This window comes from Syzygium oleosum, unplaced genomic scaffold (assembly GCF_021117445.2).
Source record: "Syzygium oleosum isolate NSW1041296 unplaced genomic scaffold, Sole_v2.1 Sole_v2.06, whole genome shotgun sequence".
Taxonomy (NCBI): domain Eukaryota; kingdom Viridiplantae; phylum Streptophyta; class Magnoliopsida; order Myrtales; family Myrtaceae; genus Syzygium; species Syzygium oleosum.
In genome coordinates, this window is record NW_026607490.1 from 168,945 (window position 1) to 187,530 (window position 18,586).

Genomic DNA, 18,586 nt, shown 5'->3' on the forward strand with positions numbered 1-18,586 from the left:
TTTTTATTACTTAATAACACTTTCTTGAATTTTTTTTGGATTGTCGGCACATTTATCCCAATATTTAAATAGCTTTGAGCTCAAGCACAACGTGAAATTAATTGAGTCGATCTTGAGAGCCATAATCCAGCTCAGCTCAATAAACAAATGGGGGTCTTGCCCTGAAATGGATTACCATGTTAAATGCCAATTGGACGAAATTGGTCGCTTTAGTCATTTTAAATTTTGTGTGTGTCGTTTGCGAATCTCTCTCTATAAACTCGTCACTTTATTCATTTTAAATGATTCATGAATTTTGATGCAATATGCAACGTGGTCCTAAACTTTTAATTTATTTAATATGGTTTATGAACTTTAGCCTAGTATGGATTGTAGTTCCTGAACTTTTTTTTGTATATATTCAATTTAATCCCTATACTATATGAAAATGTTTAATGATGTTATTGATCTTGAATTAATGGAATGACAGTATTGAACATTTTCATATAGTTCGGGGACTATATTGAACATATACCAAAAGTCCATTGACCATATCGAACAAATTAAAAGTTTATGGATCATATTGCACATTAGGCTAAACTTCATGTATCATATTGAATACAATTAAAGTTTAGAGACCACATTGCTTATTGGATCAAAATTTATGGACCAATTGTGTCATTATCCCTAAGAACAATTAAAGTGAAACTAGAATTTTGAAAAATAATTTCTTTCATTTACGGAGATAGTTTTCTTAATAATAAGGTGTCGATGCAGATGATGAGAGAGTTCCATTCTCTTCTTGTGATATTGGGGTCAAAATATTGTTGGGAATATTTCACGCGTAAAAATTCTGAATGTAATACGCGGATACGAAGGAGCGTGCCCTTGAGATCGCTTAGAAGACAAGACGAGTTAAGGTGGTGCGCGAATCGTGAGGTGGGGAGACTCTAATATCATAGGTGCATTCGACCCGACGCTATACAAAGAAGCATAGCTAAAGGTTCGAAAGAGAGAAGGGTCAGAGATACGACAGATCCAAAAAAACGGAAGAGTGCGTGAAAGTTGGCCGCTATATGAAAAAAGAAAAAAAAAATTGTCTCTAAAAAGGGAAAAGGAAAAAGAAGGAGGAGGGGGAAACTAAAGCTTGTGTTTTTTGGGTCAAAAGGGGAACAAAACTAAAACCTTAACCAGTGGGGAGGGGGAGCACCCGCTGCACAGAAAAAAGGTCGAAACTTTGGGTTACTTTTTATTTTTTTTCTAATACTGCAAAAGCAAAAAGCAAAAAGCAAAAATCAAGTCGAGAGAGAAGACGAATAGGATCGAGAACGAGAGAGAGAGAGAGAGATCGAATCCTTTCTACTTCTTCGCCCAACACTGATCTGATCTAGGGTTTTTTTAGGATCTCCTCCTCCTCCTCCTCCTCCTCCTCGATTCCGCCTTGCCTAGTGCCCATCATCGCCTTGGCCCGCGGATCGCGTACGCCCATCTCCCTCTCTCGCCCCCCTTGCTCTTCGATTTCACTGTTGCTACGCTCTTCGATTCCACCGTTTCCTTGTCGAATTTGCTGCTTCTTTATACCGATACCCAGTTCCGGGTACGGGGGATCGGTCTCGCGCTTTCGCTGCCCTCACTAGTGCCCTAGATTTGATTCCGCTTGGCTTTCTCGTTGCCCAGTTTGGTACTGTCATTCTTCTTCGTACGTGCAGTTTCGTTCGCTTCGAAATTACTAAGTATTCTGCTCATGAAACTGGATGCTTCCCTGCTTCGAGCGAAGCGGGTTTTCGCTTTATTGACGGGGAATACTGTTTCCTGGGGATGTCGTTGTTTTTTTTTTTCTTGTGATGCCTCTTCAGTCTGTGATCATGGGTTCATCTCTTTTCGCTCAGCGGCGGGATCGGAGATGTCGAGGTTCCACGTGGGCGGCAAGGCTGTGGAAAATGTCGACTTGTTGAGGAGGAAACTCTGGACTTGGCGTCTGGATGTTTGGCCCTCTGCCGTTCTGTACGCCCTCTGGGTGACCGCGGTCGTCCCTAGCTTAGACTTTGCGGATGCTGCCATCGTGCTCGGCGGCCTTGTTGGTCTTCACATTCTGGTCTTGCTCTTCACGGGCTGGTCGGTGGATTTCAAATGCTTCGTTCAATATAGCAGGGTAAGTGGTTAGTTTATGATCTCAGGAGGGCTGTGAATATGAAAACATTAAATTACTTTGCAGTCCCATACCGACAGCTTAGGAAAACATTCGATCACTTCTTTTTAGATAAGTGAGGTAATTGAACTAAAGAGCATCAAAGGGGGTGAAAACCCAATTACGAAATCATTCAGTCGCTTAGTGCTGACAGTATAATTTTCGTGGACGGACATGTGCATGTATATTCTCCTTTACACTGGATGTCTCTTCTTTGTTTGTTTTGGTTTTTGACTTTCTCTCAAGAGAGCATTTGAATTGTTAATGGAGAGAAAATTATTTTGGAGCTGAAAATATACACACATGAGAACCTGTCATCTGTCTTTATGCACTCTTGATGCAAGTATTGAGCAAACGAGGTAAATTGAGGGGAATGGAATACTGTCTAGCTCATAAGGAGCTTTTCAACTTCTTGGAACTTAGATTAGGTTTCCCATGATCGGTGCTTTTTTCTGGTGGAAATATGGGTTTCAGTTGCCTGTGGTATGTGGTTTGGACTAATTGATTTTGTAATTGGTGATTCTTTCGATGTTTGCAGGTACACGATATACATCATGCTGATGCGTGCAAAATAACTCCGGCAAAGTTTTCCGGCTCTAAGGAAGTTGTGCCACTTCATTTTCGGAAACTAGTAAGTTAGAATCTTATTCATAGAACCATAGGATATAGGTATGTGATAGTTAACTATAGCTGCAATTATTTTCTTATGAAATTATGATTGTTGCTCACTAGAAGTGGATGTTGAGCAAAGGATGGACTGTTGAAATAGGTGAATTGTGCATTGTGATTTGAATAGAATCTCAACAAGGCAACAGTGGATGTGAAAATCCCATGAAGTGCCGATACATGTTACAAGTTGGAAAAATATGTAGGAATATATCAATGTTGACATACTTCTAGCTCTATTGGCATTGGTCAATGTCAGCTGTATATGAGAAAATATGAAACCAAATTAAAATGCTGTAGCAGGGCATGCTTTTATGAAAATTTCACTAGAGAAATAATGTTGCAGCAAATTCCAGTATGCTGGTAGAAGATTAAAAAAAATACAATGATCCTTAAAGAGCATTGGTGATAGTTTATGCTTTCCCAATGCTTTTTCTCTTAACTGTCTTAGTTCTCCTATTTTGGGTGGGTTGTTGAATTGAGTAAGACGCATCTCAGGGTGCTTCAACCATGGCCTTTACTCAATCACAGTAGGTTCTTCATCACTGGTTAAGCAATTCTAGGTTCTTCAATATTTTTTGGGATGGCAAAGACATTTGCTTTCACACACAACAAAAGAGCTAGCTAAGAAAGCTTGCATTTTCTCTATAACTTGATGAGTACATCAAACGCACTTCTTAGTGCATAAAATGTGCCTTAACAACTGGGGCCTAAGGTGCTTGCTGGCGTTTTTCTTTCAAGAATAAGTTGTTTCTCATCTGCTGGTTGGATTTTATTATTTTTTGTATAAAGGAAACCACAGGAGCCATTTGCTCAATGCACATGTATTGAGGAATTCGTGCGGATTTTGACCATGTTGACAATTCTGTCAAGCCAACTTCAGCTTGCTATCATTTCTCTGCTTAAACAGCAAAAGATTCAGAGGAGGTGGCAGATTCCTTTGTTGTTCCTGTCAAACAGCTTTCTCAATAATAAGTAAGGGACATGTTAACAAGCTACCCATCAGAGTACACCGTATGTTTTGTTGGTTTCCAACAATTGCTGTTTTGTGCCTCAGTTTCACTTTTTCATTTGAAGGTCATCTTTAAAAACTTTAAAATTGAGGCTGCTAGACCTCCCATATTCAACTGATTACAAGATTACCTTAACTTTTTGGTTGGATTTTTGTGACTTATCATGTTATTCCACAAGGAAATCCGTATACAGTTCTTTTAACTTCTGTGATATAAGGAATGAAGTGGGAGTGGAGAAATCTAATAGCAATCTCTCAAACCATAGTCTCGGATGGAACTTTGTTCAAGTTCTCTTTCCATTTACCATCTGAAATTTAATAGGAAGAAGATTTTAAGAACAGCTCAAGAGCAAGCCAAGAACTTCCATTTGCAAGGAGCAATATTATGCTAAGGTCTTCGCTATCTTATGCCTTAATTGTTCACAAGTTCTTTATAGAAGGCTGATGTCTACTACAAAGAACAGTTCATAATATGTGTTTTGCTCTCTTCCTCTTCCTTCCTGTATCTGCAGTCCAAAGAGGACGAAGTACTTCCGTACTGGAGGTCTTCGAAACTTTTAAAATGTGTGGATTCCCAATCTGATAGATCTGAGGAAGTTTGTTCGGAAATGCAAAAACTTCTCCCCTTAACCTTCACCGACAAAAGATATAAGAGAAAGTACCAACATACACGAGGACAGGCCTTTTTTATATCCAGTTTGCACATTGGACCTGGATTGCTCGATTCATAACCATTGACCATTCTATGATTAGCATATAGCAATGACGAGGCATTTGGAAGTTCCTTGTTGAAACAATTTCGAAACTCTGAGGTTGGCTTATAGAATCTGCTTTAACCTATTAGTTAAATATATGGCGATATCAGCAGTATATAATTTTACAGGCCAATTGTTACTGATTTTTGTTTTGTTTAGAAGATCCTTCTAATATATAGCAGCAAATTTATCCCATGAAATTATCTCACAGTATCTTTTTTTTTCCTCATAGAAAAGATATCAAGAGTTAATGTTCATGTTCAAGTATTTTTTTAGACAATGAAGTTTGGATAGCAACGGAGACTTCATAAAGCATTAGACAGTTCCTTAGTTTTATATGGCACTAGACCTGCTTGGCAGATGTCTGTAGGTTGATGTATTGAGCCATGGAATTTTCAATAGAGAATGTAGAGCTTTGCCACATCAATTGAAATGATTATTGTTTGTCCTTGCGGAATTGAACTTGAAGATGGTGGGCATGCGAGATGTGGGAAGTCTTATTGTGGATGGTCAATATTGAATTTCATCGGCAGGACCAGAAAGATATGTTTTAACTTTTGTGATGCTGTACCCATTAGTTAGAGTGAAAGATTCCAATCATTTGATGTTCATACTGGAAATTTAGTCCTACCAAATTTGATAGCCCCAAAAAGCATTTTTGACTTCTACAAGATTTGGCTTTAAGTGTTATCATCATGGATTAGTGTTTTACATGCACTTACAGGGAATCTCTAGAATATAGTCGTATGTCTTTGAGGTTGCATTGGATGTTTAGATTGGTTTTCAAGAAAGCTGGAGGTTAATGTGGTATGCTGAAAGATGCAAAGGACATGATTGTATGCAGGAATTGTCTCAAAGGAAACATACTCATAGCTCATCCTTCATATGTTGGATGGAACATATGGTTGCAGGGACCATGACGGTTTTTTTAATGTGTTGTTGTTTCTCTAAGCCAGTTGAAGGCGTGGAGTTACCACATCAATCTAAGCGATGCTATTAGCTGGACGGCTTCCGTGCTTTCTAGTTTGAAAATTCTAGAATGTGCTTTCATTTATCTCTCTTTGTGCTTTCCATTTCAACTTTTGCCAAATTGTCTCCAATGCGCTGTTTTCGCTATGAGCAACTTTCAACACTGTTTTGTTCTTCTTTACGCGGTTTTTATGTGGTTGCTATACTTGCATGACAGGCAGGTTCATCATCTTCGGACGTGGAGGAAATTTATTTTGATTTTAGGAAGCAGAGATTCATATTCTCTAAAGAAAATAAAACTTTTTGCAAGCTTCCTTACCCGACCAAGGAAACATTTGGCTACTATCTGAAAAACACTGGCCATGGTACCGATGCCAAAGTTGCTGCAGCCACAGACAAATGGGGACGTAATGTGTGAGTTGCCTTTTTGAATCTGTATTGAGTTACCCTGTTGAATCTTGCTCTGTGTGCGTGTAGTTTTGTTTCTTTTTCTTATTTTTTTTATGGGTGGGGTGGCATAGGGGGTTGGTTATGCTTGTATGTAGCAGCATCATCACTGCTCTTATGTGAATAAGGTATCAAGGACTATTCAGGAGCTCTGGTGTAGTTAAACTATGCATAATTATGGCCTGACTGTGTTTTTGTTCTTATCACTATTGTGTTTAATCAGCAATAGAGGACTTGAACATAACGTGGCTTACTCGAGCAATAGAGGACTTGAACATAACATGGTTTGCTTGTTCTTTCGATAATTTAATAGCTTGTGACTTTTAGCTGCTGGTCTATACTCGGACTGTTATTGCTAGAATGACACTGCTTGAACCTTTGCTTCTACCTGCATAGATCACTTCAGACATGAGAAACTTAGGTCCTGTTGGATAACTCATGACGTGTTGAAAATAGAATGTTCAATTTCTAATGAAAATAAGCATGTCTGGTGACACCAATTACTTTGACTTATAAATTAGATTTGGTAATAAATTCACTAAATACTCAGAAGACAAGGGCTACTAAATCTTTCCAATGGAAGGCCGTTAATGGCGTTTAGAATATTCTGCCAGTTATTTTTTAGTTTTATCATAGAAGCTGTTGGTCTTTCAGATGGAGTTATCGGTCATTTTTGACCCCAGGTGCTCATCCCTTGCTAGGGGCAAACTTGGAAATTTTTTGTTAAGCTCTTATCAGTCTTTTTGAGCAAATGAAATTTTTAAGATACTTCGTGGATCAGCATGTCTTGCTATATTTTCAGTCATATAGCAATTGTTAAACCTCTCGAGTCTTTCACTCATTTTCATAAATTTTTCTGGATGTCTGTCTGGTTTATTGCTTGTTCTATTGGTTTTAGTTAATTTTCTTATTGGTTGAATGAAATGTTTCTATTGCCATGAAGAAGATAGCAATAAATATTTCAATTCACTATTTCGGGTGCTGTATGGGGTTGGTCATGCATATTTATGGATATAGAGCTTTGGAAAAGGGAGCTCAAGAGCTAAAGAATATCTAATCCTAGCATAGCATGTACCGTTAACACATTTTATGCATATCCTGTTGGCTTGCAGAAGAAGGTTACCGGAAATCTATATATGTGCCCACCCATGTGTGCAGATTGAGCATGAGCTTTGTTTTGTCTGTCATATCAATCTGATGTTAACTTTTGGCCAAGATTTTTCTGTTGAGGCATCATCTCTAGCATTTTTAATTGATTTATACTCCACTATTTTCCTCTATGCAGATTTGATTATCCGCAACCTACATTTCAGAAATTAATGAAAGAGAACTGCATGGAACCATTTTTTGTGTTTCAGGTTTGTCCTCTCTCTCTCTCGCCACACACAATTAAAAAAAAAAACGACAAACATATATGATGCCGCTGCATTTCCTTTGTGTAGTAGTTTTCTTGTTTGTGGTTCATGCGATTGCCTTTTGTTATAGGTTTTCTGCGTAGGGCTCTGGTGTTTGGATGAATACTGGTACTACAGTTTGTTCACCCTGTTCATGCTGTTCATGTTTGAGTCTACAATGGCAAAAAGTCGGTTAAAAACTTTGACTGAGCTAAGGCGTGTTAGAGTTGATGGCCAGACCTTAATGGTGCATCGGGGTGGCAAGTACGTATCTTCTCATTAATTGGACTTTCTTTCTTGCTGGTTTTCCTTGATTAATAATAATCTGTCGGATGCTTTTGCTTATAGGTGGGTGAAACTACCAGGGACTGACCTTTTGCCTGGTGATATCGTCTCAATTGGGCGCTCTTCTGGCCTGAATGGAGAAGACAAGTCTGTTCCAGCAGACATGCTTATATTGGCTGGTACTGCTATTGTGAATGAGGCGATTCTTACAGGCGAGTCTACTCCTCAATGGAAGGTTGTTCTCTTCTCTAGTTGTCTTTATGATCGTATGTGCTTGTTATGTCGTCATTTGCATTATATGTCATTATGTTTGGGTTTTCACTTGCATTTGCCCTTTGCCCTCTTGTATTTGTGGTTTACTGGAGGACGCAAGTCAAGAATATCTTCAATTATGAACAAGTACTGCTCCAATCCTGTTTCTTGGTTTTATAAAGTTCCTTAAGCCAGATCCTGCTGAATTTCTTCAGGACTGCTATGGCGTGTGAAATTGATTCTTTGTAATTGAATTTCCAGTATAGTATTTGAAGATTGGTTTATCTTAATAACTAAAGCAAGATTATAGTTTGTGAAGGTTTAATTTAAAATGGCTAGCTATTTATCTGGATTGCAGTTGCTTGTGGATTTGGATTTCTGTGTTTTGCTGGTCTTCATCTATTTGGTTTGAAGTGGATTGCTTGTTTGACCATAAAAATAATGCTGACTCTTTTCAGCGGGTTGCTGACAATATATTTTCTTTTCTTTTTGTCTTTTGTTAATGGAATCAGCAAAATGTACTTTTATTAGGTACAGATTGTATGGAAGGTTGATAAGGTTGATAACTATGGAGAACTTGGGTTTTGTTTGGCTAAATTGTAGGATTATGTCATTAAAATGTTAAAACTGGTAATTATTTCTTGTACTTTGAGGATGTATTCATCTGTGAATTAGCTGCATTCTGATGGATGATGGAGATTGGAGCCATTCCGTGTTTGTACCGGAAGTAAACACACATAAAGTTTGTTAGGTTTGATTGGGCAGGTCTCTGTAGCGGGTAGGGGTTTTGAGGAGAAGTTGTCTGTGAAGCGAGATAAAAGCCATGTCTTGTTCGGTGGGACTAAGATACTGCAACATACTCCTGATAAGGTAGTTTCTTCTGGGTCTTTTTAGTTTGGTTATGGTGAAGTCTTAGCTTACCCTTCGCGTCTTTTAATCTATGTCAGACTTTTCCTCTGAGAACTCCAGATGGCGGTTGCCCAGCCGTTGTTCTGAGGACAGGCTTTGAAACAAGTCAGGGAAAGCTGATGCGAACAATTTTATTTTCCACAGAGAGGGTAGGTTTCCGAATTTCAAACCATCACATAGGATTGGAAACTATGTGGAGTGATGTTCTTGTAAACATATGTTGAGATGAATTATTTATGCATATTGCAGGTCACTGCGAACAGCTGGGAGAGTGGGTTGTTCATATGTTTCTTAGTAATATTTGCAGTAATAGCTGCTGGTTATGTACTTAAGAAGGTAAGGAAATCCTCATCAACTTTTATAAAGTATTTCTGGTGCATGTTGATCTTATTTATGTGGATGACATTGTTATACTATTGGTGTAGGGATTGGAGGATCCCACCAGGAGCAAGTATAAGCTTCTCCTTAGTTGTTCACTCATTATTACTTCTGTTATCCCTCCTGAATTGCCAATGGAGTTGTCGATAGCTGTTAATACATCGCTGATTGCACTGGCACGTCGCGGGATATATTGTACTGAACCATTTCGGATTCCATTTGCTGGGAAGGTAGACAATCCCCATTTCTCCTTTGTCAATTATTTGTTTTAATGGGCTTGAAGACGATCGGCAATGTGGATCATCTGACTGCTAATTTAAGATTTTTTTTTGTAATTTCTTAAACCTTCTATTTTGCAGGTTGATATATGCTGTTTTGATAAGACCGGAACACTTACATCGGATGACATGGTATATTGAAGCAAAGAAAGAAGTCTTTGTCATTGTTTGAAAAGTTATATGTTACATCTTCTTTGTTTATTCTTATATCAGGAGTTTTGTGGAGTGGGTGGATTGTCTGGAAGAACAGATTTGGAATCTGATATGTCAAAAGTGCCAGTTCGTGCCCTGGAAATTTTGGCTTCTTGTCATGCATTGGTGTTCGTGGACAACAGGCTGGTATGCTAGTAGAGATCGATGATGTACCTTTTTGCTGATTTTAATTAAATGCTTAGAGGTTGCATGCTCATCCTGAGGTTAAAATGTACGGCATGCAAGCCAACTACATTATGTTATGATGTTCAACCAGAAGTAGTCCTTGGATTTGTTATGTCAGGTAAAATTTTATCTTCATTTTACTGGTTGAAGGAATATGGTTCAGACTTCAGAGGATAGGTTAGTTGACTTCTAGCAATACTATCCTCGCTCCTCTTCTTCTTTTTTCACTTGAGTAGATACTTGGTGTCCATGGAGAACGCCAAGTATACTTGAAGCTTTTAAATTGTTTCAACTGATCTTTTGTCGCTATTGTGTGGTATTTGGATAAATCTTCTTTCACGTGAAGTAAGTCCATATGAGTATCTTAGCTTTTAGAAGAAAAGGTCTATAGGAGCATCTTTGAATGAGGTAACAACTCTAATTCTGGGGATATGTATAGAGGTGGCAAGAATAGGTCCCTTGTAGCATAAGTGATTAAAATAAAAAGAGTGCATATATATACAGTTGGGCTAAACCAGTGCCCTTTTGCACATATTAAAATGGTCTTGTTAATGCTACGCCAATTGTTTCCCCCTCTCCCCTCCCAAGAAAGAGGGTCAAAGGAAAATGATGTAATCTAATGCGTATTTCGTTTTTGTGGTTCATCGCTTCTATAGGTAGGAGATCCTCTTGAGAAGGCTGCTCTTAAAGGAATAGACTGGAGTTACAAATCTGATGAGAAGGCCATGCCGAAGAAGTGAGTTGAGTTGTGTATTGGTTTGAAATTTCTCGTCAAATTTTCTTGGAGGATTTGATTTCTCAAACATAACATGATTTTAAGCTATTGACAACTATGAGAAGTCTGGTGGGCTTGCATATATTAAGCACATGGTATTCGAAATTAACATGAATATAATTATGTATCTGATTTAGTTGATGATAATGGTCCGTTAATATTAATAGACCTTCACTGAAATAGATTTATTTGATAGAAAAGGTGAATCTGTCTTTTGGGCAAGCATGTCATTTCTTTTATCTGTTCTTCCGTTGGTTCCTGTGCACATATTAAGCCTTTATCTGATCTCTTTTTCTTATGCAGGGGAGGTGGTGAAGCTGTGCAGATTGTTCAGAGACATCACTTTGCCTCCCACTTAAAGCGTATGGCAGTTGTTGTTCGTATTCAAGAGGAATTTTTTGCTTTTGTTAAGGTATTATTGCTCATGAATTTAATATCCCAAGGACTGTATGAATGTATGCTTATAGATAAAATGTGCAAATTAGATTAGCTGGCACTGACACCTTAGTACAGGAACCTCTTTGTCCACTTAAGAATTTTTTCTGCAAGGAAGAACAGTATATTGGAGAGAAAAATTGTGCTTTCCTACGGAAAACTTTTGCTTTTTGGCCACTTGAAGATCAGTGTTCTTCCGTTTTCAGCCCATAGAAATGATGTAGCATGCTGAGATTCTCAAAGTTGATGAATTATATATGTCCTATTTGTTTAGGGCGCACCAGAAACAATTCAAGATAGACTGGTTGACTTGCCACCATATTATGTGGAGACTTACAAGAGATACACACGTCAGGGTTCTCGTGTACTTGCCCTTGCTTACAAGGCACTTCCAGACATGACAGTAAGTGTTCTTTTGGCTCATTTGCATTGTTCTTGCCCTTGCTTACAAGGCACTTCCAGCCATCTTTTGGCCCACCTGCAGAGTTCTTATTTATTTCTTTGTATCATATATTTGATTTATTTTTTAACTGCTGGGGATTGAAGCTTCCTATGAGCTGCATTTGAGTTGTACAAGCGGAGTGTTAATCAATAAAACCTGAAAACTGTTATGTTGTACTACTGATTTTTATAAATGGCAGCTTACTTTCATTTGAGCCAACTTGAGATGTGTACTGGCTAAATTAAAGCGCGAAAGAGTAAATTAAGAAGGAATTGGTGAATGGGATAAGAATGAATCATCTTGTAGTTATAAAGTTATCTCCTCATCGCTTTGATCTCTATGGAAGTTCTGGAAGCTGATCTCAATAACAATTATCCATTTAATTCTGTTTCAGATTTTAAGATTTTTGCCCTTCATCCTGTTTTTTCTTGAATAAGGAAAGGGCTCTAACCTTGAGAGAAGGAGCTGGACATAAAAAAAGTCAAATACATGTTGAAGATTACAGCCTGTTGAAGGTTACACCGAATTATCAAGCACATATACTCTAAATCTTACCTTCCCACTAATTTAAGTTTTCGAAAGTGTATCTACAGTTTGCATCTTTGCATTTGTTAAACCTTGCTTAAGATTGATTTGGGGACCTGTAAGAAACACATTATTGGGGTCTTGGATCGTCACATAATTTGTGGTCTTTTGAAGCATGGCAATCTCATTTTTGAGGAGGAAGAACAATAAAAACTCTTGTTCCTTTTCTCTTTAATACTTCAAATGAAGAACTCCTGTTGCTTGTTGTAAATGCTTTCAACTTGCTTCTGTTGAGCCAAAATAGCGGTGAACATTTTTATGCGGTCTCCGTTTCATGCTGATTGTCCTGTTAATTGTGTGAAGGTTAGCGAGGCTAGAAACTTGGAGAGAGATATGGTGGAAAGTGGTCTGACATTTGCTGGTTTTGCCGTAAGTAACTAAGTTCTTCTTTTTCTTCTTTCCACTTATACTGGTTTATTGTGACTCCTTGCTTGATTTGGTCTATTTCTCGCGTTGCAGGTATTCAACTGTCCTATCAGAGCAGATTCAGCCACGGTTTTGTCTGAGCTCAAAGCATCATCACATGACTTGGTTAGAAACGCCTTGTGTTAGATATTGAATTATGATATTTATTAAATACTTATAAGTTTGACTTAACCGTATCGAATTTATCTTTAGAGTTATAATTGGTCTTTCGTGAAAGTAAGGAAAAGTTAATTTGAATATGGATGGGACTCAAATGATTTATTTAACCCATTTTCACCCACCTCCACACTTATACAATTAATGTCATTGGATACCCAAACTGACTAGTAAACTCATACTCGTCACACCTAGTATCCCGAATTATCTTGAATTATCACTTCTTTCCTTTAGAAGATGACTAGTGCGCTGCATATAGTGAGAAAGTCAGATTCTTTGATCGAGACAGATATATTAAAGAGTCTGCATAAAATCTAGATCTGACTCCTCGGAATCTTGACATAGTATGTGGCTATCACTAACCATTTGTATCTTCCTCCCCCTGCTCCAAAAAATCAACTCAGCCTCTAACGAAGGCTTATTGACGACCAATAAAAGAAAAAGAGCAAGGCTTATCTTGCCGAATGCTTGAGCTTGAATATGTTAAGTCATATTTTTTTTTTCCATGAGAGTCTTACGTCGGTGGTGAACGCATGTAAGTTAATGGAAATGCATCTGGGAATGCTACCATTTTCCATTGCCTATATAGATGGAGCTAGAACATAATGTTGTAGGGGGCAATGAACTGAGAGTGGGCTAAGTGGGGTCATGAAGGGTCTACTGAGCAAGAATTGTATGTGTGGCAGGTTTTTGAAATCCCTCGTCCTATGATAAAGTGGATTTCCCCGGTTCCTTTTTCATATTTTTGGTCGGTTTGGAACACTTTGGTACAATGTGGATTTGCTATTGGATATAAAAGCTTTGATTGGTACTCTGGATTCCTTGTCTCGTAAATGAGCTCTCTTTTGACATTGAGCTTTGTTTCTAAATGTGTTGGCACTCTTGGTGCCTGGTAGTGAATTTCTCTAGGGTAAGTACAGCGCAAGTGCCATAACTTTTATACGGAGGACACTTAAGTGCCATAACTTTTTTTTGGCTCACTTGAGTGCCATAACTTTCAAGAAAAAAGATCACTAAGTGCCACTTACGAGCTGATCGTGAGTGCCCAAAACCGCGGCTTTTCCGGCCAAACGATGACGTTCCCGGCGAGGCGAGCACCACCGGCTTGAAGAGGGGTGTCGGTGAATCATTCCATGGCCTCCGTTCGTCTCGAAATTTCCGTTTTAGCCTCAGTTGTGAAGGTAAAAATGCTTCGTAGTCTCACAAATCGGCTCGATAAATGTGTGACTACGAAGCATTTTTACCTTCGTCAATGGAGGCTAAAACGGAAATTTTGAGATGAACGGAGGCCATGGAATAATTCACCGACACCCCCTCTTCAAGCTGGTGGTGCTCGCCTCCCCGGGAAGGTCATGGTTCGGCCGGAAAAGCCGCGATTTCGGGCCCTCACGACCAGCTCGCAAGTGGCACTTAAGTGATCTTTTTTTTGAAAGTTATGGCACTCAAGTGAGCCAAAATAAAGTTAATGGCACTTAAGTGTCCTCCGTACAAAAGTTATGGCACTTGCGCTGCACTTACCCCGAATTTCTCTTTACTCTGGGCAGAGTTGCTTGGTTTACTATTCCAACTTGGCCCAACTTAAGGAAAACTGAAGGGTTTACGTTAGTCTTGAATCTGATAAAACTCAATTTCATGAGTTTGAGCTTGACTTGATGCATTATGTATGTGCTCAAGCTTAAGCTCACTTGACTTGATTATAAAAGATAAATTTTAAATGTGAAAGTTGCTCCAACTCAGATTTGTGAGTAGAATAAAATGTGCATGTAATGTCATTTCGCTCTGTGTGATTAATTTTAACATCATCCAGCTACTCAGATTAAGCTTACTTGCCATTTTGGTCAAGTAGTACTGGAATTAAGCTTACTGGCCACTTGGGTCAAGTACTTCATTTGGTCTCAAAATATTCCTTTTAGACTCGGACTGCTTAATTTCAATCCAACCCCCTGATTGGATTTGTGAGCCACCCAAAGTTGGGTATTACCACACTGAAACTCGATTGATTTTGTTACTTGAACTCCTCAAATTTTGACTCTACTTAATAAAAATATGCTGATCTCAAGCATCTGATGAGTCAAGTTTGATTGGCTCGTGTACCTACCCTCTCGTGCAACGTCAATGGTGGAACCAGGCTTCTTACAATTGGAAATTGTACCTGTTTAATGTGAGACATGCATGAAATAGTCATAGGCATGTAGGAAATTGAATTTTTCAACTCTAATGATGTTGAATTAGGTTGTCGAACGTAGTGTGGTCAAAGCTCGCAGAATTATAGGGGTGAAACTAATAGAAAAGGGTACCAAACAGACGTGAGAATATTAAGGGGAGCAAGACCCCCACTAAATATGAATGGTTGCTGTCTAACCATCTCGTACATGTTGAGTAGGATTGGTGTATTGTCATTAATGTTGTTCTTGTTGTTAGGCAATGATTACTGGTGACCAAGCTTTGACTGCTTGTCATGTTGCGGGCCAAGTTCATATCATCTCAAAACCTGTGTTGATCCTAACTCCTGCTAGGAGCACCACGGGCTATGAGTGGATTTCACCTGATGAGATGGACACACATCGTTACAGGTAATCTACCTGACCGGTTTCTTTCAATGTTTCACCTTGTAATTGCTGCTATGTATTTTTGGAATACTTTGTTTCATTTGATAATAGTTGTTGCTGCTGGTCGTCCTCCTCTGTCATCCTGATGTTGTTTAGAGCATACTTGAAGTTGATTCCATAGAGTCAATAAGCATTTCTAGCTCATGTAAATGGATGAAAATTTATCCACCGACTTATTAGTTGAGCACAAATTATTCCCACCCATTGCCACTTCTTTTGTGTCATATTATAATTTCACCAAAAAAGCCAGTGGTAGAGCAAGGAAACAGAACTTGAGTAAAATGGAGAAGAAACATTTCACATTGCTGATTGCTGCTGTTCCTTGATATCTTCCTCTTCTTCCTCCTTTTTTTTCGGTCTGTGGGTGAAATAACTTGATGCCATTCTCCTTTTTTCTGTTGGTGGTAATATGCTATTTCCTTTGCCATGTATTTAATCTCTATTAAGATTGATGCGTGTTTTCCTCTCTGTGGGTACACATGTTAAATCCACGCGCGCACGTTAACACATACACATGTTTGTATATGTACGTATATAGATTCTTGTGTGCTTTTGCAGTGATGGGTGTGTGGACGTCTGTATTTATTTGATTTTTTTCCGGTAAGAATCTGATGAAAATGAAAGTCTGTTCTTTTCATTCAGATGTGAAGTTGAATTTTGTTTCTCTTTGAATTGAGAAAATGTGTTTGTCTTCAGTGAGAAAGAAGTTGAAGCTTTGTCAGACACCCATGATCTTTGTATTGGAGGTGACTGCATCGAAATGTTACAACGCACAAATGCTATTCTTCATGTCATCCCCTATGTTAAGGTTACCATTTACTCTGTGAATCTGCGATACAACTTGTGCATCTTGTATTTATCTAATTGTATCATATCATTTGTCTCAGGTTTTTGCAAGAGTTGCTCCTCAGCAAAAAGAACTCATCATGACCACATTCAAATCAGTGGGAAGGATGACATTGATGTGCGGAGATGGAACAAATGATGTTGGGGCTTTGAAGCAGGTAGTGTACTGTTCACCGATCAGATACTTTCTGGATATTTTTTTATGTACAGTTTCACGGGTGGTACAAGAGGGTTGAACCTGATGAAGCAGCACAATAACTGCAACTCATCAGTCATCTTTATTTTTAAACTTGAGGCTCAATAATCTACCAAAGCTCAATAGAGCTCGATATTTCATGTTTGAGACCAACTCAAGCTTGGCTTGTCTCGATATCCAAGTCACAAGCTTGGCTTGTCTCGATTCCCATGGTCAATCTAACATCTTAAGCTAAAGCCTCTTAAGCTTGAGATTCTAAATAAACTAATAGAAAAGATACTTGGTGCTCTTACTAAGTTGATTGGAAAATTTAACTATTTGACTATCTACCTGATAATTGCCAAGTCATAGCAAAGTTCTCACACATGATGCTGCCTAAATCGGTAGAGTTCATTTCTGACTACGGTCCATTTCAGAATTGTTACTTGAAATGGAAGTCCATATTCCACTTTTATCTTAAAGAAAAAAAGAAACGTTTGACTGGATAAGCTAGTATGGCCTTCACCCTATCTGTTCTTCTGTGATCTGCTTTTTGGGTTCTGCTTCAGCGGGGAAAGAGTTCAATGAAAAGAAATCTCTCTCTCTCTCTCTCTCTCTCTCTGTCATGGGCACAGGGACACATTGCTTGTGCACAGATCCCCCACCCACTTGCACATCTCGAGCCTTATCCTTTCCTTTATTTTGAAATTGAATCATGCAAGGTTTCTCTCTTTGTTTTGTAAATGTATCACTGCTAAATTTGTGTTATTGTTTTGCGCCTTATTTACTCTTATTTTATAAGTTTGCTTATGTCTTTATAGGCCCACGTGGGAGTTGCTTTATTGAATGCGGTTCCTCCGCAGCAAAGTGGAAGTACTTCCAAAGAGTCTTCAAAAGATGAAACTTCAAAATCTTTGAAACCAAAGAAATCCAAGCTTTCATCTGAATCATCAGGAAAAAATGTAAATGTGAATGGAGAAGGTTCAAAGAGTAAAGCTGTCACAAGGTCAGAAACGGCAGGTCAGCCAATTGCTAATCGTCATGTGACGGCTGCTGAGGCACAACGACAGAAGCTAAAGAAGATGATGGATGAGTTGAATGAGGATCCAGATGGTCGCTCAGCTCCTGTTGTCAAGCTTGGCGACGCCTCAATGGCATCACCCTTTACAGCAAAGCATGCGTCTGTTGCCCCCACCACTGACATAATTCGTCAGGGACGCAGCACCCTGGTCACCACGCTGCAAATGTTTAAGATACTTGGTCTGAACTGCCTAGCAACAGCATATGTGCTGAGTGTGATGTACTTGGATGGCGTCAAGCTCGGTGATGTGCAGGCTACAATCAGTGGGGTATTTACTGCCGCCTTTTTCTTGTTCATCTCACATGCAAGGCCCCTCCCAACTCTTTCAGCCGAAAGACCTCACCCTAATGTCTTCTGTTCCTATGTCCTCCTCTCCCTCCTGGGTCAGTTTGCAATCCATCTGTTCTTCTTGATTTCTTCTGTGAAGGAGGCCGAAAGGCACATGCCTGAGGAATGCATTGAGCCAGATTCCCAATTTCATCCCAATCTGGTGAATACAGTTTCTTACATGGTGAACATGATGCTCCAGGTGGCGACCTTCGCCGTGAATTACATGGGACATCCATTCAACCAGAGCATTTCTGAGAATAAACCCTTCTTGTATGCCCTTTTGGCTGCTGTTGGATTCTTCACTGTCATCACGTCTGATATATTCAGGGACTTGAATGACGGGTTAAAATTGGTGCCTTTGCCACCTGGGATGAGGGATAAGTTATTACTTTGGGCTCTCATTATGTTTTTGACCTGCTACTCGTGGGAGAGATTGTTGAGGTGGGCTTTCCCCGGGAAGATCCCCGCTTGGAGGAAACGGCAAAGGCATGCCGCTGCTAATATAGACAAAAAGAAGCAGCTCTGAGGGAAAAGACCTTGCAAGCGTGGAAGGCATGACCTACACCAGTCGCTTGGACATATAGAGTAGATGGCACAGCTGAAAACACTGGAGAAGTTTGATTGGCCTTATGTGCCAGTTTTGTCGCCCACACACTCCCTATAGTTTCTCTTGTAATGTGGTACAGAACATTTTTGGATCTTTAATGATTTTTCCCATCTAGGATTTTCTCTTCCAATTGTACCTCACTAATCAACAGCCACGGAGATGCACGAAAGATCGCCCAAACACAAAGAGGATATGGGCTCTTTTCTTCTGATCGTATTGTCCCCTTTTT

At 39.1% G+C, this 18,586-nt stretch overlaps 1 protein-coding gene across 3 annotated transcripts; it reads left to right on the forward strand.

Moving 5' to 3' along the window:
- The first annotated feature begins 1,315 nt into the window (after positions 1 to 1,315).
- LOC115689705 (probable manganese-transporting ATPase PDR2) lies at positions 1,316 to 18,566 on the forward strand. Of its 3 annotated transcripts, none has more exons than XM_056312573.1 (22): positions 1,316 to 1,458; positions 1,869 to 2,131; positions 2,706 to 2,798; positions 5,787 to 5,983; positions 7,302 to 7,374; positions 7,502 to 7,674; positions 7,759 to 7,930; positions 8,713 to 8,817; positions 8,895 to 9,005; positions 9,106 to 9,192; positions 9,282 to 9,464; positions 9,594 to 9,644; positions 9,726 to 9,851; positions 10,547 to 10,626; positions 10,969 to 11,077; positions 11,375 to 11,503; positions 12,431 to 12,496; positions 12,587 to 12,658; positions 15,131 to 15,282; positions 16,015 to 16,126; positions 16,206 to 16,322; positions 17,161 to 18,566. In XM_056312573.1, exons 2-22 carry the CDS (start codon positions 1,883 to 1,885, stop codon positions 18,274 to 18,276), a joined length of 3,573 nt encoding a protein of 1,190 aa, XP_056168548.1. In that variant the 5' UTR covers positions 1,316 to 1,458; positions 1,869 to 1,882; the 3' UTR covers positions 18,277 to 18,566. The 3 variants fall into 3 exon arrangements, with proteins under 3 accessions (XP_056168548.1, XP_056168547.1, XP_056168545.1); XM_056312572.1 differs by lacking the exon at positions 1,316 to 1,458 and adding an exon at positions 1,465 to 1,678; XM_056312570.1 differs by lacking the exon at positions 1,316 to 1,458 and adding an exon at positions 1,465 to 1,660.
- The last annotated feature ends 20 nt before the right edge of the window (positions 18,567 to 18,586 follow it).